General features: G+C 32.5%; 1 protein-coding gene across 1 annotated transcript in view; it reads right to left on the bottom strand.

The window, feature by feature from the left end:
- Positions 1-24,549, bottom strand: part of LOC129216459 (protein eva-1-like) — a 92,703-nt gene that overhangs the window by 35,323 nt on the left and 32,831 nt on the right. Inside the window, exons 2-5 of the mRNA XM_054850673.1 lie at positions 23,086-23,224; positions 20,866-21,018; positions 12,139-12,285; positions 268-450 (exon numbers count right to left, since the gene is read on the bottom strand). Coding sequence (XP_054706648.1) covers positions 268-450; positions 12,139-12,285; positions 20,866-21,018; positions 23,086-23,224 — 622 coding nt within the window. The remainder of the gene's footprint in view (positions 1-267; positions 451-12,138; positions 12,286-20,865; positions 21,019-23,085; positions 23,225-24,549) is intronic.

Below are 24,549 nucleotides of genomic sequence, written 5' to 3'. Positions count from 1 at the left end.
ACACTCGGTTAATACAAATAATCGGGATACAAATAATTGCTCTTTCGATTATTTTTAATTTTTGTGCAAAACAATTCCAGGCTTTGTACGTTTAGCAAACGACTTATTATTATATTATTGAAGTTCAAATAAGTATCTCCAAGCCAATTTAAAACAAAACTAACAATAAAATAGTAACCGTTTTCTTCCTGATATTTTCACATTTTTCTTTCAGCAGGACACATTGTATACGCTAAAATAAAAAAACATAATACATATCTAACTTACCAAGTTGAGGCTTTAAGGTGGGCGTTAATTTCTCTGGTAACTCGCTCGGTTCCAGTATGGGACCTTCCGTTGCAGGTGGAACGTAGCGAGGCTCTTCAATGAAGCCAGTGTAATCACTATCTTCTTGATCTTTGCTGTCATCACTTCCGCCAAGATCTAGATCCTTCAGGATCTCTTTCGGTGCTGAAAAGTAGGAGAAGCAATAGTGCGTTTTTATTGCAAGAACTATGGATGAGAACACTTCTGTATTTGCAGTTAAAACCAAAAGTTTGAAATCCACTTTTGTGTTTTGTTAAATCAAAAAAGCAGAAGGACTGTAACTCGTGAAAACATTTTTTACAGATTATATTCCTTAACTGACCTTATTTACTAATGAAAACACATCCGTGCAAACGAGAGAAATGTCAATCAAATAATTAATAGATTGTTGTGAATTTTGGTTAAGAAAAATTATTGAACAAGTTTTAATCCCCTTCAAACTTTATACTTTTTTTTTTTTCAATTTGGCAAGTTTTCTTTAATGACATTTATTATCCATATTATTTTCCTTTTTTCTGGAAATAAAAACCACATTTGTTTTTATTTTTTGTTTCTTGAGTTCTTCTCTTTTAAACAATATAGACATCTGCTTAAAATGGCACACATTTAAGATTCATCTCGAGAGAAAATTTAAAAAAAAAAAAAGAAAAAAAGACAGGAACAACATCGCTCTGAAAATCTAACGAAGCTTTTGAGGCTACCAAAATTATTTTTAAAACTACGTCATAAAGAGGCGTCCCACGTTGGACGCCACTTTGGGGTGCGATTCTTTATTCATATTCAACGTAATTTATCTCTATGAGACACAGTCACGAATACGCATTTACGGTTTACTTCTAGGCCTAACATTAGATGAAGTACGCACGGACACAAGACATTACAAACACAAAGTATAACAACGAGAGCTACAGACAGCGGCGGTGGAACTACATGCCGGGTCCCTATTCCCTACGGCAGTCCTGTCTTTAGGAAGGGGTCAAAGTGTTGCCTCCCCAATTTTGAAAAATGAATGTTTTTACTTTTAAGAGGGCTTGATTTTTGTTTTCAATTCAGTTTCCATTGAATATACACACTTTGCCCCCCTCCCATGGAAAAATTCGGGCCTATCTTACGGTTTTCTAACCCTATCTCGCTTGATCGAAGGGGGGGGGGGGGGGGAATTGCTGGAATATCTTTTCAGATTATTTCAGTTCTAAAAGGTTTTTTGGAAGAGTAATTATATCGGGATGCATCATTTTTATTATGTTTCTTGTTTTTATTAATGCTAATATTTGTTTCTTTTAATATAATTAAATGCAACATTTTGCTTCAACTTAAGAAAATGTTGATAAAATCCTGTTTCGCTAATGATTTTTAGGTACATTTTTTGCCCTAACAAAACAATCATTTTCACACAGTGATTTGCAGGCGATGGCAAGCATATAGCAGTTTCATTTTGCTAATTTAGAACATAATGCGCCGTTCAATTTTCCATCGTGAAGCAACCAATTAAGGGATTTTGGTTGAAAGACAGATTAAAGATAATGAACGAATGATTGGTCTGAAATTAACTTGTCTCCTTTCTGTATTCTCATTATGTAAATGAGCTATCATGGAGAAAATGAAAACCCTTCATTCGTTTGTATTTTTTAAAATTTATTTTAATAACGTCAATAAATGGTTTCCATAACGATAGAAGTTGTTGTTTCTTTATCTCTCTCTTTTTTTTTTTTTTTTGGTGCACAAGCTAGTCCAGAACAAAATGCATATTTTTATTTTTAAACAAAAAAATGCCATACCTCCCTTATGTCATATTATAACTCAAAAATAAAATGCCTGGCTCATCACTAAAGTTTTTATTTTTAAGGAATTTAAAACTAATAAAAATTTTTAAAACTATCAGCAAACACTTAATAGTTTATTCTAAGTTTGTCATGTATAAATACCTTTTTAACATTTTAAGCCATTAATTGATTAAAGATTGCCGAACTTAGTTAATGAACCTATGAAAATATTTAAATAGATTCTCTCATTTTTATTAAAAGTAAATTTTACTAAACTTGAGATTATTTTTTGGGTGTTTCAATTCTTTAGACTGTTCTCAATGAAGAAGGAAATAAAACTTATAGTTCGTTTTTTGCCATTTTACATTATGTGAATTGTTTTCCATTCCTCTTTATGCATGCAAGCCATTAAATAAACACTATCTTTTTCACGATGCAATTATTTTTTACTTGTTCACACATTTTTTTTATTTGTTTAAAAAAAAAAGAAGTTAAATAATTCTGAGCAAATTTATCTTTTTGAATTCCAAAAGGTTACGTATGTTTGCCTTAATTTGCGTTAAACTTCGAAGTTTAAAAACATTTTAAATGATTTTTCATTATTTTTTTTAAGTGAGTGTTGTATTGTTTCAACCAGTTTTCTTTTTTTTTTTTTTTTTTGCAGTTTAAGTATTTCTTTAGGGTATTTAACTTTTAGGGTTTTTAGGTTTCCCTTAAGCTTAATTTCGCTTTCAAAAATTCATAGCATCGTTTAAATTGTGGCTGGTGGCACAACGCAGTGGAAACAATTCAAATGAAAAATGAAGTAGTCTCCGAAATTAGTAATAACTTGGGAGAACTTTTATATTCTGCATCAGGTTTTTCGAGGGGTTGAAATGAGAAAAAGTGCAACATCTTTGCTACTGAACACCCCAGCCGTTGGACACGCACAGCACTTTCTAGTCGTTTTCTATCCGGAAATATGTACAGAAAAACTCGAGCTTTAATTTTAACTGATGTTAATTTTGGTAGGTAGTTGCTCATCTCAACTTTGTAAGATTTTTTTGACTTTGTTTAACTTTCATTTTTTGTGTTTTACTTCATCGGGCGACCGGGAACGAAGTTAAAATACCAGAGATTCTGATTTTTTTTTTCAAATTAAGTGAAATTTACTAATTCATACGCAATACAGGTTTCCCTAAATATAGAACACGCAAAGGTAAGTGATTGATAGATGTGTGCAGAGAAAACAATTATACATTGAAGTAATATATAGAAGTTGAATATTTTAAACATAAAGGAGCTCAATGAAGCAGTCATAACTTTAGAAAGAAAAGACCACGTGATGACTTGGTGTTGCCAATTGGCCTTAATTGTTTCACAATATAAATTTAAAGCCAAAAAGGAAAGATAAAAGTTCCAACTTTGCGGTACCTAGATAGCACCAATTTAAGTCGCTAGCGAAATTTCTATTCACAATTTTCGTGAAAAAAATCTTCGCAGAATTGCAAAAAAATACTTACAAATGCAGTGGAATGTCGACATTTCGAGGTAACATGAAAACATGTCAACCTTAGGGGATGTCAACTTACTGAGGTTCCATAATTTTAATTCCTAAAGAATGTAGGTATCACCTACTTATTAATGTTAACATTCACATTAAGATGATTAATTCCAGTAAATACATTTTCTTTTCATTTTCTTCTTTTGAAAAGTGCATAATAAAATCGCTAATATTATTTGAATACCTCGTGAGGAATAAATCCACAATTTTTAAAAAGAGGTGAAAGAGCTTCTTGTCGGTCAGGTTTGTCAGTCAGGTTTAAAAAAAAAAAAAAAAAAAAAAAAAAAAAACCCTGCTCACAATATGTGCAAAACATGTCATAATGTTTTTTTCTCTGGAAGACTTCCATGGGTACAGTTATTCTACCCTTTCCTAGCCTATTAGAATTGTTCTAACCGCACAGAGTGTAGTGGCTGACCCACTTAGATAAAGAACGGAATTTTCTAAAAGAGCATACAAGAAAAGAATTGACTGACCAAGAAACCGAAGGGTAGAGAAGAGGTCAATATGAAAGAACGTTGGTAGCAAAAATTGGACTACAATAGCAATTGGATGTCGACTATAGGGGTTTATGCAAATGTGTGTCGAGTTAGAGAGGTTTTCTCCCATTGAAATTAGCATTGACCCAACCATAAGAAAAAAAAGGCGAGTTACCTGGGTAGTAGAGATATCCAATTTTAATTGTATGCAAAATATTCTTATCCTAACGAACGCTAATACTGCGTGTGTGCTCCTTTGCTTATTGGTGTTGAAATTTCAAATTTTAGTCGTCAAGCAAAACGTTGAATTCCTTTAAGTTTGAAAATGCTGCTATTACTTTGTTAAATTCTTTCCTCAAATACGCGAAAAAAATGTCTTTAGCCTACAAATTTAAACTTTGGTACATAGGAGCCAAGACTACTCCAGGCATAATTATGAACTGAGTTAACGCCTTTGTGCATGAAAAGTAAAATAAGAAAAAACAACGTCAAATAACACGAATTGCAGATATTTGAGAACTTACAATTGTAGAAGTTACTGATTTTCCACTGAACTTGTGTGTTAATTTTACTAAATTAACCAAAGTTCTACGTTTCAAAACATTTATCTCACATATTTTTACTCAAGTTGTCCATAGTGGAAGTTCTGCTAAAAGCTAAATTATCCAGGATCGTACACAAAGCGAATTATTCTACTCTAGTTGAAATTGTACTCTCAGCTAAAAACGTATTTTGAAGATATGCCATTAAATAAGTGCAACAAGGTATAGCGTATACGTTCCCATTTTGTTAATGTGAATTATTTGATAAGAGACTGAAAAGCCAAATATTTTTCCATTAAACAGCTTTAAATTACATAAGGGAAAGAGTAGAACTCTTTTTTTTTTTTTTTGCCTTTTTGATGGCTTCTTTAATTTTTTTCTTTCTTATTTTTACGTATTTTTGGCAAAATTTCGTATTGGGTTAGCCATTGGTGCAGTTCATTTGTATTTTTTACTCCTACCACATCTGAAAAAATGAAAATGCATTCTCGATTTAAATTGTTTCTAATTGAAAATTCATTAACTTTTGGAAATAAATGGAGCTTAATATGTAACAGTATCGCTTTCGTTATTGATAAACAAAGTTTTTATTCTACAAAAAGAGACATATTTTTTTTATTCAGATAATTGTTGTAGATTATTTGATAAAAAGGTATATTTGAAATATTTACAGTCCTACCATAATTGGCAAATGGTTTAAGCTCAGGAAACTTATTTTGTGCGGGAAAATGGTAAGCCAATGTAGAGAGACACTTATCCGATGTTGGAAAATCAATGTTGCTTCGTGTAGGTTAGTTAAAAATAGGCTTGTTTAGTTCTGGATTAAATTCCTGTAATTTTTCTATACTCTTTTATTTTAGATTTGAATTTTCTTTTAGTAAATTACTTAATGTTATGTTTGTTGTGTAGAAAATTACGAAGACGCATTCTCTAGAAATCCTCTCAGCAGTGCTTTCCCCCTCCCAACTATCTCTTTTACAAGAATTGAGTTTTTTTCACCATAACTAACTACAATCGGGAAATTCAAGTTAAAAAAAATCATACTATTTTACCATTTCATTTGCTCAAATCTTTTTTCAACTTCAATCTATAATGGTCGCGTTGATCGGAAAATTACATAACACATATCAATTAGAATTCCGTGTTATAGGTTCCACCCTGTAGATAACTGTTTTTTTCACAAATAATTTACTTAAATGAAAGTTTATGTATTGAAAAGCTCATTTATCAGTAAAGTCACTATTGGGTCTTAAACCTTGAAGCGTTATACTCTATAGAAAATGATGCGAATTAAAATATTTCAATTATTAAATTTGAAAGTTAAAAGTAGTTTTAAAATTAAAAAGAAATGATAAAGAAAAGCTCAGCATTGTTTCTACATATCCAATATGATGAAAATCAAATAAAAACTAACAAACCGATAAATGTTTATTTGAACATGTTCATTTACTCCTATAAACTCGAAATTTTTGGATACTTGTGTTTGTTTGACGTTATTATTATTTTTATTTTTTTAAATCTGTATTTAAAATTTTTTTCTTGAAACATAGATTTAACAAAATTTTGGAAGACAGCCAATTTGAGACTTCGGGTCATAAATTTCCTACAATGAGATGGTGGATAGCGCTTCACCTTTGTGAACCAAGTTCGATTCGCCAATATGGCAGCCGATGTTTCATATATCACCATTGAGGCACGAATGATGATGGATAGCAGAGTTAATTTTGATAGTCACTTTCCAAACACATGGTGGCACTTGGGCTTTAACGATCAAACCCCCCAGGAATTCAGTTTATCCGAGAGTACCAGAGCCATATAGGCACTCAAAGGATCTTTAGCATGACGTATATTCACTTGACTTAAACGCTGTGGATTTTATGCATTTGAAGGTCAACCGCCTGAACATTTGGTGCATAGGTTCAGAACTCCTGACCCATGGTTTACTGGTCCAACGCCTAACTCTTACCACGCTATCTCGTTAACTTCTAAAAATAGTAATCTATGCAAATGATAATAAATGCCGCGTGCCTTTAATCTATTTATACAATATTACTGTTTGCTTATCAGACCTTAAAATGTTGAAACTTTATCTATTCTGACCATAGAATAATATTAAGCATCTATGCCCCCAAAAAACGAATTTTTTCGGGGCTGCCATTTAACTTATAATCACATGGCACTAGGCATGAAAGTTGCAACCAAATTTTATTTTTTTTTTCTCAGATTGTACTTTGTAATACTATTTTATATCATAGTGAAATATTTTAGACGCAAGCATTCACTGTGCATATAGTTTTATACTCCGGATTTGGAAAAATCGAGTACTTCAATTTTGAAGTTTAATTTTATGTCTCATTGATCTAAACAAAAACTATTAATATATTCAACCTTGCAGTTGAAAATGATTTGAAATTCAATGATTGCAGAACAATTTTGAAATGTAAAGTGTTTTCCTAAAAATAAATTTAAAGCGAGAAAATTTGCTTATTACATGTATTAATAGCGAAAAAGTATACCTCTTTAATAGCTAACACTTACTGCTTCAGAAAACTCTGACTTTATGTTAATGATTGACTTCAAAAATGTTCAAACGAAAGCCCCAAGGTGAAAATTAACTTTTCCTTTCCTTGGTATTTGCTTCATTTTGACCTAAGTTTGCACTGAAAAATATACGTTAAAAGAAAATATTGCGCAGAACATCTTGCATTAAAAATTTTAAACATTTAAGAATGCAAAAATTCTTGCTAGTTAACGTTTGTTCTTAAAAATTATGTTTGTCTCTTCTGGGAGTTTAAGCTAAGATGTTAGAGAAAATGTAGGTTTCATCGCGTTTAAAAAGTTTATTTAGATTATGAATGTCAGTAAATGCTGCTTTGGACTGAATTTTAGAGCATGGTAAACACGTGAGGTCTTGATTTTGTGAAGCGTTCTTGCAATAAAAAAACAAGAGACAAGAATTTACTTTGGCATGCATTTTTTAAGGAATAATTGTGAACGTTAGAGTTCAGTTTCATTCTTATTTTGTCTCTTTGGAATTTGGTAAGGAAAGCAGTTCTTGATTATAAACCGACAAATAGTTTTAAATTCTACAAAATGAAATTGTAAAAAATCTACGAAACATATTAATAATAGTATACTTTAAAAATCTAAATCCCATATTAATGATAGCCATCTGCCATTTATGTTCAATATGTTTAGCAACTGGTTTAAAGAAAATAAAAACAAGCCCGATGACGTTACAGCTATTTATTTTACGTTTGTATGAGAAACAACTATCATTTACTTGAAATTGATAAAAATATATCCTGCTACATTCTTCTCCCCAAAAGCGGTGTAACGTTGCGATAAAAATAGCAATGTTTCGACTTTACCAAAAGTGATTAAACGTATAATTGGTTAAGTCAAAATTCGAGTTTAAACCAACAATTGAACATCTTAAAATGTTTTTAAAGTAATGAGCATTGAATACATACAGGGTGGTTATAAATAACTTGAGGTGTTCAGAACCCCTCTATCGAATGAAGTATTGGACGAAACATTGTCAAATTTCATGGACGTACATAGCAGACCATGAGATATCGATTTCTTCACTAAAAAAAAAATCATACAGTGAAACCTGTGAAAGTTGAGCTTTGCTGTTCAATAATTTTTGATCAACTTTGACAGGTGGTCAACCTATAAAGGTTGATATGAAAAAGTCTTTTCCTGTACCTGGGGCAAAAGCGATCAACTTAGGCAGGTGGTCAGCTAAACAGGTTTTTATTGTAAGTGCTGAAGAATTAAATGCTAAACAATACAACAACGCATCGATTTTATAAAATGGTTGCTTTAAAAAGGTGACTCGATAAAATCACCGTTGAGTTTTAATTTCTTAGAAATTTCGCCTCGACAACGAGGATATCTTTTTTCCACCGTATTCATGTAGATGGCTCACCACCCCCCCGAATTGTACAGAGTGTGTAGTAGCAACATTTCTTTGATAGCTGTTGTTAGTCGGGAATTTTCTACGGTATAGTCACCTTTGTCGCCCAATCATCACCTTGTGACTTTTGACAGTGGAGATTTCTTGACAGTGTTGTGTATGAAGGGCATGTTTCCGATATCAAAACTTTGAAAACTCGAATAACGTTGCAGGTGGCACAAATTAGTTCGGATATGCAAAAAATGCTGTGCTTTGTATGAAGTTCTTTGAACATCAGGATGGTGGATACATTGAACGTCACGTGAAATTAAAAATCCTCAGTTGTAAATAGTGCATATTTTTTTAGTTGGCATTTAATCCTTCGATATTCGCAATAATACACCTTTTCAACACCAAAGTTTCCCCTGAAGGGCAATTTTTGATACGTTTTTTTTAAATTTCAGAAATGGAAATTTTCATGGTCTACTGTGTACGTTTGGCAATGTTTCGCCCAATTACTTCACTCGCTAGAGAGCTCTAAACACCTCAAGTTATTTTCAAACCACCCTGTATATCCTTTTCACAAGTAATTACGCTATTTGGTATCTTATTACATTACGAATAATAGTCAGCCGTTAATATTACTACAATCGGAAAACTTCCATAATTAACAAAGCTCTCGCTGCTGCTCCATCGGGGGTTTTCTACGATTGCATAGGTGTATTCCGTTATATACTAATTCACCATATCGTATTGCTTTACGGCACTCAAATGTGATCTTACAAATTGCAAATCCGTTCTCTGACATAAAATATAATTTCATATAATGACGCTCAGCTTTAAAGCATTCTCACTAAATATGTGGATTTTGATTTCTTGTTGAGCAGATATCATGGGTTATGGGAGAGGGGTCAAATTGTTCCCCTTCCCATCTAAACTTCGGACATGGAGACTTAAGTGTGCCATCTCTCGGTGGTTGAGTCAATTGTCGTCATTCTTTTGGGGGTGATGATGGTTTCCTACTTCATGTCCTTCCTACCACGTCCATGGTGTTGACAAGAGCAACGCCGAAAATAAGAACTTAAACGTTTAAAGAATAACATCGAAAACATAATCACTCTGAACTTTTCTAACAATCCGAAACCAGGAATGGTTCAAATGTAAATCAACCAGCAGTTGTCAAAGGAGATAAATTTATAAAGTTTTACAGGTAACAATCTGTCAAAGGGAAAGTGTATGGGAAAGCTTATAATGAGCGCATGTAAAGAATTTGTTTAGTCCGACCGCGAACAAATGACCCTTGTCAATCATTTGAGAAAACGAGTCCATTCCTTAAAATACGTAGAGATGGATGAAAGGACGCGTGCCATATTTTGGAGTTTAGCAACATTTTGGCTATATATTTAAAAAGATGTACTCGTAATATATTTCCGTTATCTGATTATTTAGACCTGAAAGGTTTAAGTTGCAGTAATAACTGCATTGAGTTGGCGAGAAAGTAAAACTGACAAGCTTTCTTTTATTGCAAACCTTACTTCTCGCCATTTTTCAGTTGAAATTAATTATAGGAAGCGTTGTTATCTCTGACCAATGGAACCTGTCCCATGAGTCATTTTCCTTGACCGCTCTCATTAAAACGTTTTTATCTATTTGGCTAATTTCTTAAATTCCAAGGAGACGTATTCAAGCTCTAGAACCAATGACACAAATTCTGTTTCATCTTTCCTCTCCATATCGCCCCTTCACTAAAATGAACAGTTCTGAAACAAAGTAGGGTGCCAACGGTCATCTCTTCGCGGCCAGACTTTACTCACTTAAGATTTTTCTAGCATAATTTGGTTAAGCTTACCTATATACCCACTTATTATTAGAAGCCAAAACATAGTGCCGTCTTCATTGAGAAAAGTGTGACTTAAAAAACTGTCTTACTCAAATGGGGAAAACTAATCGGTTAAAAAACAAATGTACTAAGATAAACGTATAGATTTTTTATGGACAAAATCACACAAAGACACGACGATACTGTCTGATTGAAGGGGAAAATGTAAAATTAAATGTTGACTTTTCAATGATTTCACTGTGACTCTGCTCAATTTAGAAGTTAACAATAGTTAGAATATAAGTTGAATAATACAGGCTACGTAAGACTGACATCGGTGCAGGACTAATAGATGCCTCTATTTCTGCCCATTAACTGGATCTTCACCTTTTTATCTCATAATAGTCCCATTTTTTCTGACACACGAACATTTATGGTTTTTAACAAAAAACATTGTTGGTATTTAACTTGCGAACTGATTGTTACTAAAATATGCTAGTTGAATAAATCTGGTTTTCCTTGCCTATCCTTGATTCATAATTTCTGTAGGCTTGCGTGAAAAAGCCTCAGCAATAAATTTAGAGTCAACACAGAGCAACTATACGTTTTCAACAACATAAAGGCTTTATCTGCAATCACTCATAGCGCTACAGTTTCCCCTGTGTGTACATTTCCGACCTTTTAGAGCATGTGTGCACCATATCCAGATTCCTAACTACTGGGGGTAGAATAGTTCTTTGAAGTATGGAGTGCCTCTACTTAAGGGATCTCGATTTTAGGAATACCTATGATTCCCATTTCATCAACGCATTTCTTCTACGAAAAAAGAATGTCCTATGTCCCATTTAAGACACAGAAAATGTTTCCATTGATGGTAAAGTTAAAACAAATGTATACGGTACTTTTTACCTGGGTTGAAATTAAAATCTATCAAAACTACAATCGTTAATTCTACTAAAAAAAAATAATAATAATTTTAAATCCTTACCAAAAAAAAAAAAATAATTAATTAATTAAAAAAATAAATAAATAATTTAAAAAATATAAATAAAAATAATAGGCTCGAAAAGTAATATGAGAAGTACAAATGAGCATTTCAATCATTAGGGGAGACTGGAGTTAGATGATACACGAAATTAATTGATGCATTGACACTGCGCTTGTGTTTGGATGAGAGGAATGAAACAAAATGCGTGAAAAGATAACTCACAATTGGCCTATCTGCAATGAGATGTAGTTTGGCTTGTGCAGCTTTGCTCATTTTTTAATCTTCTAAGGGGCTGTCTAGCTTTTGTCCGATGCCTTTTCATCCATAAGCTCTTTTTTTTTGCATTAAAATAATCGTTCTTTGTCACTCCGAAATACGTGCCTGCTGTAATCTGCAATTTCGGCTTTTTGACGTAGTAATTTTTTATTTTACTATAGAGTAATTACTTTAGTGAAAGGGATCAAGGCATAAACTTATTTTTATTCATATTTTTCTCTTTTTAGCATTTGTAGAAGAAAATAGGTTACAAATGAATTTTGTGTCCTCTTTTACATATGCAAAAAAGGTCAATTGGGTTTTTTTTTTCTCATCGTGACTTCAATGTTGGTTGTAGAAGATTAAACATAAAATTAACTTTATTTCTTGAAACTTATGTTTCACCTTCGTACCACTCACAGGGATGCATATTATCTCATAGATGAACTGCTTAAACTATGAATTATTACCTAACAGTATAACTATTTTTGTATAATAACTCAAAATATTTATGCTCACAGTCAAAATCGATTTGTACTAACCACACGTATGAACAACTTTCAGAAAGAGTCTCGTGCCGGGAGGGCAGTTAGGTTTTCCAAATGTCCCGACATCAGCTCCAATGGAACATTTTCTCCTGCCATGGCAGTTGCTCATCACAGCTTCTGTCGCATAGCTCATCAAACAGTCTAAGAAATACAAAAATATATATTGTTTAAAATATAATGAAAGCATAATTTTTACACGTTTTAATACTTAAAATATCCTTATATATATATATATATATATATATATATATATATATATATATATATAATAGCCAATGTTCGAGTAGCATTCTTGACGTCATCACCAATGAAACTCACGCCGCGACATGATAATTTGATAAAATGTTTTTGTAATGTTTAACATGTAGGGAAAGGCTTTATTGTGACAATGCTGAACTGGATACGGTCACTTAACTGTTTTATGGGTAAGACTGTCATTTCAGCGGAATGAAGAAAGAAAAAAGTGGTCAACAATGAACACTATTTACTGGAGTTTATGGTTAATCCGCTGGAGTTAGGGTTAAAATTATGTACGTGTAAAAATTATTTCAACTATCAAAATATTAATAGTAAGGAAGGGCAATTTTCTAGTCTTTTCATTTAATAATCTTATACAATTCATTATATTTATGTTAAAAGAGGAGCCAATTCGTCACGAAAAAAATATATTTAAAAAGACAGTTTTTAGTCTATTATTATTTGTTTAATTATTACAAATATAAGAAAGTATCTAAAGGAATCAGTAAATTTATTTAAACAAAACTACTTTATCAGCTACCTTTCCAGTAAATATAAAATAAGTAGATAAAATTAAGAAAATGAAGGAGAAAAAAAAAGAGAAACTGGTATATAGTTAAAATCTTAGATATAGGGGTTTTTTTAATAAAAAAAGTGAAAAAATAATAATATAGTTACTTCATCTATTAATTAATAGGGCTTTGATGAGTTGAATAAAAAACTATAAAAATATTTGCTGCTAGATATTAAAGCACAAATTTTATGAAATTAAATATGGAATTTTATTCATCTTATTCTCCGTTTTCATAATTTTTTTATATCCGATTAAGATCCAGTTTTTTTAAGGATCAGGCAGCCGTGATAGTTGACTGTTTTTGCTGAAATTTTCAGGATATGTCCCTTATTTAAAACTAATAAACACGTGTTTTTTTTTTAATTTTATTTGCAAAAAGAAATGTTTTTCTTTAAATTTTTGAAGGTCAAAGTTGGACTTAGATCGTTTTTTCAAGAAAAACATAAAATTTTACGCAGATTAATATTTTTTACTTTAATAGTGAGCCGTGGCAATGGCAATTATTTTGTGTTCTTACTATAGCCTCAATATCTGTTACTACTTAATTAGTTGTGGTTGACTCCCAACGCAAAGATCAAGGGTCACTCTGTACGAAAGCTGTACGAAAAAAAGTTTTTTTTTTCTTCAACTTTGACCTTAGAAATCTTCTTGCGCCAACAGGAAGCCGCAGTAGTACATATTTCAGTAAATACATACCACAAAGTAGTATCCAAAAAAGAAAGATTTGTGTGGCTATTTGGTGCACTTAAATATTTGATTATGAAATTGCAGAAAGCACAAAATTGCATGATTTTCAAGGTCATTAATTTTTATGCGCTAAGAGTCAGCAGATATGAAACTACCTGGAGAAGAAGCCTTTCTTTTCATAGAAACACAATCAATTAACAGACTAATCGCTCCTTTTTCAACTTTTACATAATTTGCCTCTAAACTTTGCTAAGCGAGTGTTTTTTGGCGATAGTGAAAAAATGTCAATTACCTGCTTTTAAGTGTTTATTGCTATTTTTTACATCAATATTATAATAAATTTTTATAAACTAATTGAAATGGTAACAAAACACGACATATACCTGGAACCAAATTGAAAAGTAAGACTATAAACTACTCAGTAATGCAACAAAAACTTTGTTTGTCTAAGTTAACTAAATACCCTCGTGAATGAACAGTAAACTATGAAATATCAGTGTCAAATAGCACGAATTTCAGATTACTGCAAACACGTTTTTCGACGTTACAAGGAACCACTTTTTCAATTTAAAAGAAATCAGCGTATGGATGAAAAGGCATGCGACAACAGACATACGCTTTTGTCGGATGTCTTTGATTTCTTTTGATGTGGTTTCTGGAGATGATTTTATACCAGTTTGCTCTCCTTTTATGAAAATATTAAAATCGTGCGTCTTTTATTTATTTGAGAAGCGCGTTTTTTCCTGTTGGAAAGGGCCTAGTTTCTTTGAAAGACATTCAAATTCGTGGTAATTTTTAAAAGGTTTTTTGATTCAGTTTGGCGTAAGGAGTCAACCGTAACTAATTATGTACTAACAGATATCGACGATATATTAGAACATAAAATAATTGCCAGTGCCATGGTTCACTCTTAAAGTAAAAAGTATTGGCTTATGTAAATTGGAATGTTTATCTTGAAAAAACGAACTAAGTCCAACTTTGACCTCCAAAAACTCAGTTTTTTTTGCAAAAAAAAAAAAAAAAAAACACGTGTTTTGTAGTTTTAAATAAGAGACATATCCTAAAAATGTCTTCAAAATCAAAAATGTCAACTATCCAGCCTGCCTGATCCTTAAAAAAACTGGCTCTTAAACATATAAAGAAAAATTAGTTTAGAAATAAACGAAAATTTCGATTTTTTGATTATTTTCAAGCTATTTACTGAAAAATATTAATGCCAGATATTATTTTTATACCCATAGTTTACAAAGTGACATTGAAATCCTTTAATCGGAAAATCCTTTTCTACGCATATTTTGCATTTAGATTCGATTTGATAAACTTTGCTGAATCCATCACAGCATGTGCTACAGGGATGGAAAGTTTTGCGCAGAGAATAAAAGTTTGTTTAAACTTTACAAAATGTTCAAAAAAAAAAAAAAAACTTTAAAAAAGTACACTTATGAATGTAACAGATTTTGTGTTTTAAGGAACGCCAAGAGTTAAGAAAGTAAGAAAAATGTTGCTCCCATATTTTTTCTGATAAGGGTAAGCATTAGTTAGACACGAAAAAACCTGTACCGACTGACGTCACATCAATAAACAAATATCTGCCAAACTCTATTTCATAAGTGAAGAAAAAATACTTAGGACTTTTAGTTTTTTAATTGAAATTTTTTTTCTTTATTTCACTTTAGCTTTGAAATATTTTAGCATCTTTCTATGGGTTTATTTACATGCTTTTAATAATTTAGGCGAACAAAAAGGAAGCCAAAAGATCAGTCATTATTAGTAATACTTAAATAAAAATGGGAATGCACATTTCATTTATTACTGAAAAATCTTATTACTATATTAAAGAAGGATGTATCAAAATGATATTTCTTCATTTTTTAGCTTAATTTTAAAAACTCAATTCTATTAGAATTTTTCCTTAAACCAAGAAATAAGTTTAGTGTATTAATTAACGTGTTTTGTCAGTGTGTATTAATTAACGTGTTTGATCAAGTATATATCAATTTTTGTCAAAAACTAAAAATACATTTTTTTGGACAATAGTAATAGTAATAAAATCTGGATACTTCTTTCAGAAATCATCGATGGTTAATAAAGTCAAATAAAAGTTTTAAACAAACTTATAAAAAAGGCCAAATATTATTTTTTAATATAGCCTAAGAGGAAGAACATCAAAGAATTCAATTCAATGAAAGATTCAATGAACATCAAAAGGCAATAACATTGAAGCAAAATTAGCAAAACATTGCAAACATCAAGATAAAAATTGAAATCGTTATTAAAGAAGATTAATAAAAAAAACCTATTCAATCTGAAAAGCATTTGAATATTTTTTCTATTCTAAAAATTTATTCTTATGCTTTCAAGTCAGAAAAAAGAAAAAAAAAAACTATGCGTTGTTATGTATTATTTTACTGGTACACGTTTGTTAAAATTGAATACGTCATTTTTTTTATTTTCATGTATTACTCTTTGATTCACTAAAACTATTATAGTATAGTGCAAAATTAAGAAAACACACACACACACACACACACACAAAATTGCAACACCATAAAAACCACAACGTCAGAATTAAATTACAACCACATTTAATAGTGCACGTGCTTTTTTTGATCTTCCAAAGCTCTGGAAAAAAGAGGGTTAAACACTGATACTGTGACAAAGTACGTTGGAGACAAAGCTGACAACTCAATAAACAAGATACCTTATTTAATAGGTTTTACTTGTTTATTTTCTACAAATGTGAATGAAACAGCAATGCAGCGATTTGTGCCTAGGGCCCTTTTTTTTGTTCCTTAGAGATGACAGCATTTTATTACAAGTTTCACTTTTTTGTTGTCCAAAATAGGCAGAAATGCTTTGATCTTGTTGCCAAATTCTGGAAGACAAAGAACATGGTGCTCTGTGACCCAATTTCGCTAATTCCACTAGGGACGTACAATCTTTTAGGATTTACTTTTTCTTTTAGTTACAAACGTATTTCTTTTGTTTTAAGTTATTCGTTTTGTACAAGTCAAGAAAAAACGTTAAAGAAAAAAAGCCTATTGATATTAGTTGTTTCCCGTTTCCAGAATAGCCAATTTATCAATTGTACCAGCCTTGTTAAACCTAAATTGTATTTGGCCGTCTTTGTTACACCGCTTGAACTCTGGCGCAATTATTTATCTTCATGCCGACGCATTGGGTAAACAAAGCAGTATTACGTCATTGTTTGGTGACTCTGGCTAAGTGAAAATTGTCAGTTCCATTAATCTTAACTCTACTCGGCAGGTCAGGGTACTTTTTATCAATGCATTTATCTTCTAAGGCAGTTTGTTGTCACCACATTTTGAACAATAAATTATGTTTATAAATAGATCTTAAGAAGTATTTTCAAAGATATTATTCGTATGAAATCTGTAAAAGCTATTATAACTACTTACTTTGCGTTATAAAAAAATATTTATTTATTTAGTTTTTAATTTTGCATTCTATAGAGGCAGAAAAATGTTTAAAACAATTGGTTAGCTTTCTTTTCCTTTTTCAAATACCTAATAACGGAAGCTGTCAACATTTTTATGTGGCATGCGATTCGTAATTTACAAATTTTCCTAGGATAAGAGGGGGTGGGGAGATTATTGGCTATGTATTCAATATATACTATACCCAAAAAAAAACAACAAAAACCACTGCAAGTTATTTTTATATAGATTACTTTTCTGAAGCCAAGCAAGGGGGAGGGGCAGTTTAAATCTACTGACTCCCCTAAATGGTGGAATGTATAAATAAGCAAAACTCTTTTTTTCTTCTCGCCTTCCGTAATTAAAATATTTCTACCTCAAATTTCCTCTGGTAAAAGTTGATTCAAACCTAATAATGCCCCATGTTAAAAAACAATAATTTATTGAAATGTATTTGCGGCCATTTAAAATTTATTTGAAGGATAGACGTAACCCATAGCACAATAAAGACCACTATTACGTACAGAGCAAAATTTGTTTACATTGACAACAAAAAAAAAAAAAAAAAAAAAAGCTAAATTGTGGCATTTTCAAAACGAAATAAGAAAACTCCTTATGTTTAGGGGGGAAACGGATCGTTATGGGTAAAATCTTCGATCTGCTCTTTACCAAATAGAAAGCGGGTTAGCTCAAAGTAGTATTGAGGAACTGCAAGTGACTATGTAAAAGGGTGTTATCGGAACTCCCTAGATTTTGCTTTAAGCCAGTTCAATGCAGCTGCAAACATGTCAAAAGAGATTTCATAGAAGATATTTTTACTAGGATATTAGTACTAGAATCAAATTATCCTATGGGTGCAGCAGTCATAAAGTATCAAAACAGACATCACACAACATATACGTATGGTTAATATATACATATATTAAAACATAAGGTATAGAACGGTAGGCCAGAAAAATGGTACGAGGGTCAATCCAAAAACAAGGTTACAATTATGCAGCACTCTCTTACATCGTTGGAAAGAAAAACCGTTTCTCTATTTTTGTGCATGATCGCCATCTTTTTCTGCGCATTATTGTCGATGGTGCCTTAACTTCTGTTCTATTTTCACAGAACTTCACCGCCAGAGTGGGATATGACAGTCAACAAACCACTCCGTTCTTGATTGCAGTTCGGAGTTCGAGTCTTGTGATTACCACTTGTTTCCTAAGTTTGAAGAACTCTTTGATGGCCAACGTTTCCGGAATGACGACGAAATCAAAAAAGGGGTGAAATGCTTCTTCAAAGGGTTGGCGGTGGAATTCTGTGACACTTGATAAGGCACCGTCGACAATAATGCACAGAAAAAGGAGAAATATATATATATAATAATAATGGTATAAAAATAGATAAACTTTTTTTTTTTCCTTCAACGATGAAATTTTCCATGAGAGTTGAGTGCTGTACATTTAAAATATTGACGGAAACCTTACTTTTGGATCAACCTTCGTAGAAAGCCAGAAAATGTTATATTTGGGCATACAAGTGTAGTTTTTGCTTAAGTTGTGCACTTTGGGTCTAGATTTTTGATAAATTAATTTTAAAAAATGTGTTATTTTATTCCAAAATTTTGCTCTATAGATCCTGCTTGAAGTTTGTCAGAAGATTTATTTTGATCTGTTGATAGAAATTTCCTTTATACGCGATTTAGAACAATTTTGGAATTTGAGCATCTTTTGAATGTTTATAATATTTTTTAAACGTGGTATAAAACGTCATTCTTATAACACTATACCTTTTTGGCGCCTAATTTTGCGAAACATCATTAATTTGCTTAAAAAGTAAAGCTCGGTAGTTGTGAAACACATGTTTTGTAAGAAATATAAATGAGATGTTAGTTTTGCCAAGTTTGCATTAAAGTGAGAAATGAGTGAATTTGGTGCATTTGAGAAGGATTTTGTTGACTTCTCTTCAAACTATCCTATTTTTTGTATTAGTCATAATTTGTTTACGTGCATATACTTGATTCGAATGCGTGAATACATAGGCGAATGAAAGAGTATTCTTAGTATGAGAAGTAGAGTGCATATTTAATTTATTATACTTTAACAATACATTTAATTAACCGTTATTTTATAATTAATCTTTGTTTGGTACACATATTCACAAAAACGTTAAAAAAATAATGTCTCGCCGCACGGTTCGGGCTCATTACGAGCAGCTGTCAGAGTAGCCACAATTTATTTTTCCTAATGAAAAAATGTTCGTAACAATATTCCCCGAAACGTTTTCAATACTGAATCACGGTTTAATGCACAATAGGCAACATATCGAAATTAATACATTTAATTTACCCGAAAAATGGTTTTATGTTTCGCTTGAACGTCAGTTTTGATTGGTACTTTAGCAAATATACTTCAGTCAAAGTGACATTAAAGTATTGCAGTTTCAACTTCAGGTGTTTATCTTGCACGTATATCAACTTTCATTTAAATCCCCTGGAGTAACCTAACACCACAGTAATCACTTCTTGAAATTAAACAGACGTTTATATCCCTACTTTTGACTGGTAGATTATACTGTCATGTTGGTCTTTGTTTTAATCTTAGTGAACTTTACTTCTTTACATATTTGTAAAACGTCCTTATTTGCTTACTCAGTGATAAAGAAAATCATATAGCGACGATTTAATCTTTGGGGATTAAGCACCAACGGTTTGTTATTTCTTTTCGGAACAAGACCTTTAATGCTATGTATAATTGATTTAGTGGAACTTATCGCTCCATTCTACATTTTGTTGTGTGATTAGTCGAAGGTAAATCAATTTTAAAATTTTTACAGAAGTAAAAGTGACAAGTAATGTTTTTTTTTTGTAAGAGGGATTCTAAAAGAGGTGATTTGACGGTGTGATGAAATGGTGCCAAAAGTGAAAATAGGGTACAGAATTCTAGCAATTCTTAACTGAAAAATACCCCTTACCTAAAAATTGAGCTGTAAAACATATTAATTGAAATGAAGGAATATTTTGTGGAGGACTAATATTTTTGCTTATTCAAGTCGAATTTGCATATGTTTAAACTTTTAACTGAAAGGTTTAGCAACCGAGTGCGTGGCAACTGAATTAAATTTATTTTTTAAAGCGAGTCGCTTATTTACTAGATTCGGTCTCTCACTTGCATACCTGCCAATAGCAGCATGTACGGCGTTTATATTTTAAGTTTTAAATAAAAAGAGTTTTATCTTATATTTAAGTGTTCTTCATATTTAACATTTTCGCGGCCGAATGAACCCGTGACAGTGGTGACCCAGGACGCAACAATTTAATAATAACTAAAATAGTAAAATATTTTGCTATGTGTAAAAGGAAAGGAAACATTTTTCAAAACTAAAAGCTTACTGAATATATCGTAACTTAAATAAAGATAAATAATGCTAGGGAAAAATTATGTTTAAGTAGTCAACACAAATTAATCGGAAAATTAAGTCAAATAAAATTTATTTGAAGTTCAGTTTTTAAAACTTAGTCGCATCTGAAAAAAAAAAAAAAAAGTTTTCTTTTTCTTAAATATGGCACCAAAAGTTTTTTTTTTCTTTACATTATTTTGGATTGGAATCTCAAATGTCGAGGCTATTTTAGACTTTATTTTGAGTATCCTCGACTCTTAGCATTTTGTAACTTAGTACAATATACAAAGAGCAGTCCCTAATTAAACTGTAACAAAATCATCAATTTTAAAAACAAATATTAATAACGCAAATAATAATTTTGTAACTATTGAATGAATGTAAGTGCAACAAGTCTCTTACCTTCAATTCTACCTTCTCCTTCTGCTTGGGGGCATTCAGGCACTCCGTAATGGGTGGCACCGAAAACCGCCGAATATATAACTATTCGAAGATTCTTGTGACACCTTAAACGGAGCCGGTCTCCCTCGCAAACCACTTTGTTGGAAAACACGTCTGAAAAATTTGAAGGACATAAAAATAATGTAAAATATGCGCTCCTATTTTTTAACAATAAAAATAAAATGTCTTTCACGAAATTTATTAAAATTGAGAAGTACTGTACTACCCCGTTTATCCGGACTATCCAGGGTCAAAAGCATTCCGGAAAAATTAATCCATATGAGCTGGTAAATATGGGTCATACCAAAGCGATTCCTTAAATTTACAGCCTTAAACGTTAATTTCGATAAAAAATGTTTTGTAAAGAAAAAAAATAATACACGGAACTGTGTGTTCACAAGACACTTTTTTTTTGAATTTCACATTGTTTTTTAACAAATATTTTGTTAAATGTCTAATGTAGCAGGCACGTACGGTGGGCTCATATAAGCAGTCCACATAATTGGCAATGATTCTTAGACCCAACTTTATTTTTTCCCTTGCAACACGTTGTAGTACAACTAATTTTAAATTCAAACCTTCAGAATAATACGATATAATAGAATCGACGTTATGGCAAGTACACTGGTGTAAGAAATTAAGAGAATTTTCAGATATAGTCAATTATCCTCAGAACTACTGGGCCGATTGTAATGAAATTTAGAATGTACGTACATTGAAACAATGCAAAACAAATAACCGTCCGAAATTTAAAATACACACGCATGATCATAAATAACTCTCGTTAGAGTTAGATGGTATGAAACAGTGGTAGCAAAATTGAACAACAAAATGGGTTAATGGGGGGTATGGCCCTCTCTAACAAACCTATATACTTGAAATGAAGTAGTTTATGAGATCATGGGGTAATTGTTTCCACTCGTCCAACAACGCTGTTCTCAGACTGCGGATCGTCCCCGGAGAGGTGTTGCGAGTTGCTATTGCTCTCCCGAAAGCGTCCCAGCCATGCTCTATAGGATTGCTGTCTTGAGATCTCCTTGACTAAACCCTCTAATGAATATCCTCCCCTTCCAGAAATTCGTCGACCAGAAGAGCTCTAAGCGGCCTTGTGTTAACATCCATGGAAATCACCCCAGGACTAACAGTACCTCTCAAGAGATGACCAAGACCACATTTCAATTCCTCGCAACTGTCAAAGAGCCTCTCTCAAACACATGGAGGGGTGTGCGGCCACCCAACATGATGCCTGTTCAGACCGTCAAACCATCACCGTCATAATGGTCGATTTCGCGCATATTGGAGGGTAGGTAGTGGGTTCCTGCTTCTATCCAATGAACGTAGGACAATAATAGTCGGTTAAGCTGAATCGGGAACAACTACCTGCCCTCCAATAACCGCGAAATCGACCATTATGGATGAGAAGGTTTGACGGTCTGGGAACGAATCATGTTGGATGGCTGCATACCCCTCCTTGTCTTTGAGAGAGGCTCTGTTACAGTTGTGAGGTATAGGGATGTGGTTTTGGAGCCCTACACCTACTTCTTGAGGGGCGCTTTTAGCCCTGAGTTAATTTTAATGAATGTTTGCGCAAGACCACATGGAGTTCTATTTCCTGAACGAGATGATATTTACTGGATAGATTGGCCAAGCAGATCTTAGACTCCAATCCTATAGAGCAGATCTGGGACGCTCTTGGGAGGGCAATAGCAACTCGCAATACCCCTCCGGGAACCCTCTGCAGCCACAGCCTGAGTATGGCATTGTTGAACGAGTAGAAAAAATTACCTCAAGATCCCATAAACTGCTTTATTTTAAGTAAGGAGTCACACTGCGAAGCCTATATGTCTGTTACAGAGGATCATATCCCCTACTAACCCTTTTTTTGTTAAATTTTGCAACCGCTGTTTAATACCATCCGACTCTAACGAGTGTTTTTTTATGACCATGTGTGTGTGTTTTAAATTTTAGATGTCTATTTGGTTTGTATTGTTTCAGTGTATGTACATACCAAATTTCCTTGAATTTGGTTCAGTAGTTCTGAAGATAATTCACCAAATCAGAAAATTCTTAATTTCTTACACCAGTGTATGTGCTCCATACTGTAACTTCTTCCACGACATATACTCTATATAAGGCTTTTTTTTTTGCATCGATAAAAATACGAATAATTTACGGACTTACTCGGTCTGCATTTATAAGCTACTTCTGCGTATTTCCGCACTCCAGGACAAGGGTCTGTTCCAAAGGTCTGTGGTGAAGTTTTGACCCTGCACACGCGCTGCTCCCGGCACGACTCTTCCACCGTCTGTAAGAAAGGGTACTAGAAAGAATGATCAAAACTATCCGCACAGTAGTAGCGAAGAGTGGCAACGCCACTCTCAGCATTATTCACACTTACATACACACCTCTTTCATTCACCAAAAAAAATAGAAATAAAAAAAGTTTATTATAATCAAAGTTGCGACTTCTAAAACGATGTAATTTACCAACTACTTTTCAGAATAACTTACCAAAACGCTATGGGATTTCGATTAGCAAAGGGAAAAAAATAGTACCAAAATGTGCCAATATATGACATTGATGTTGTTCACAAAGTTATTACATGAAGGTAACATGCGCATTGCATTCATAGAATCAGCAGGTATCTTCTGGTCTGATGTGGAACATGCTGTTTTGTGGCACTAGTGAGTGACGGAAGTAAGCGGTGGGAATATCGAACAAATAATTCTTTAATCAATCATAAATTGTTAGTTTCATGATATTAGTTCTTGTTCCTCTCTTTCTATTGCCACTATCAATGTTTTCTCTGCAAATACATGGTTTTGTTCATTGAATCATCATTTTTTTTCCAATAGGTAGAATATATTGTTTTCTTTCGAGTAACAACATTTTAGTGCTGAACGAAATCTTTTATTGGGCTTTTCTCTATAAATTACCCGTACAAAGTCATCTATTGACACACATTTTTTTTTCTTTGTAAAGCATAATCCCAAGACCTCATGACTATATTGGTGAAAAATCGAGTATTCCCAACCTGTTGTTTTTAAATTAGAGCGTTTTGGAATCTTAAGTTCATTTATAATTACCCTTTATATTTATGATTAAACAGACACAAGTAATTCAACGTTGATCTTGAAAGCCGTAAATACTACTCTGCCGTGGGCAGGTAAACAGCAGTATCGCCAGAAATGAGTTTTTGAAATATTTGAAGAAACGAGTTTTGGAATCAATAATGATCTAATCAGACGGTTTTTCCCCCTCGGAAACTTAATAAGCAAGCTTGTACAGTAAAGCTAATGTACAATAGATGACAAAAATTAAAAACGATGGAAAAATGTGCAGTTACTGCTCTTTATATTATTACTGCCGTGGCCAGGTAAACAAAAATTATCGAATCAAGTGCTGTCCGTCGACGTTAAAGATATTTTCGGACATAATTAGAGATAGCTTTCCCTTCGTAGAATAAGAGAAAGGATAGTCGTGCTTCTTCCCCGACCTCAGCGACAACGAGGTTGCTTGTTTGAAAAACGGTTGTGTCGTAAACGACGAAATTTAGTGCTAAAAAGATGCTCTCGCCATCTATGTGGTAATCAATCAACCAAAAAAAAAGAGAGATTGCATATCACAGTAGTTTATCGAGTATT

Source organism: Uloborus diversus, chromosome 2 (genome assembly GCF_026930045.1).
Source record: "Uloborus diversus isolate 005 chromosome 2, Udiv.v.3.1, whole genome shotgun sequence".
NCBI classification, from domain to species: domain Eukaryota; kingdom Metazoa; phylum Arthropoda; class Arachnida; order Araneae; family Uloboridae; genus Uloborus; species Uloborus diversus.
This window is presented reverse-complemented; position numbering and strand designations above follow the sequence as displayed.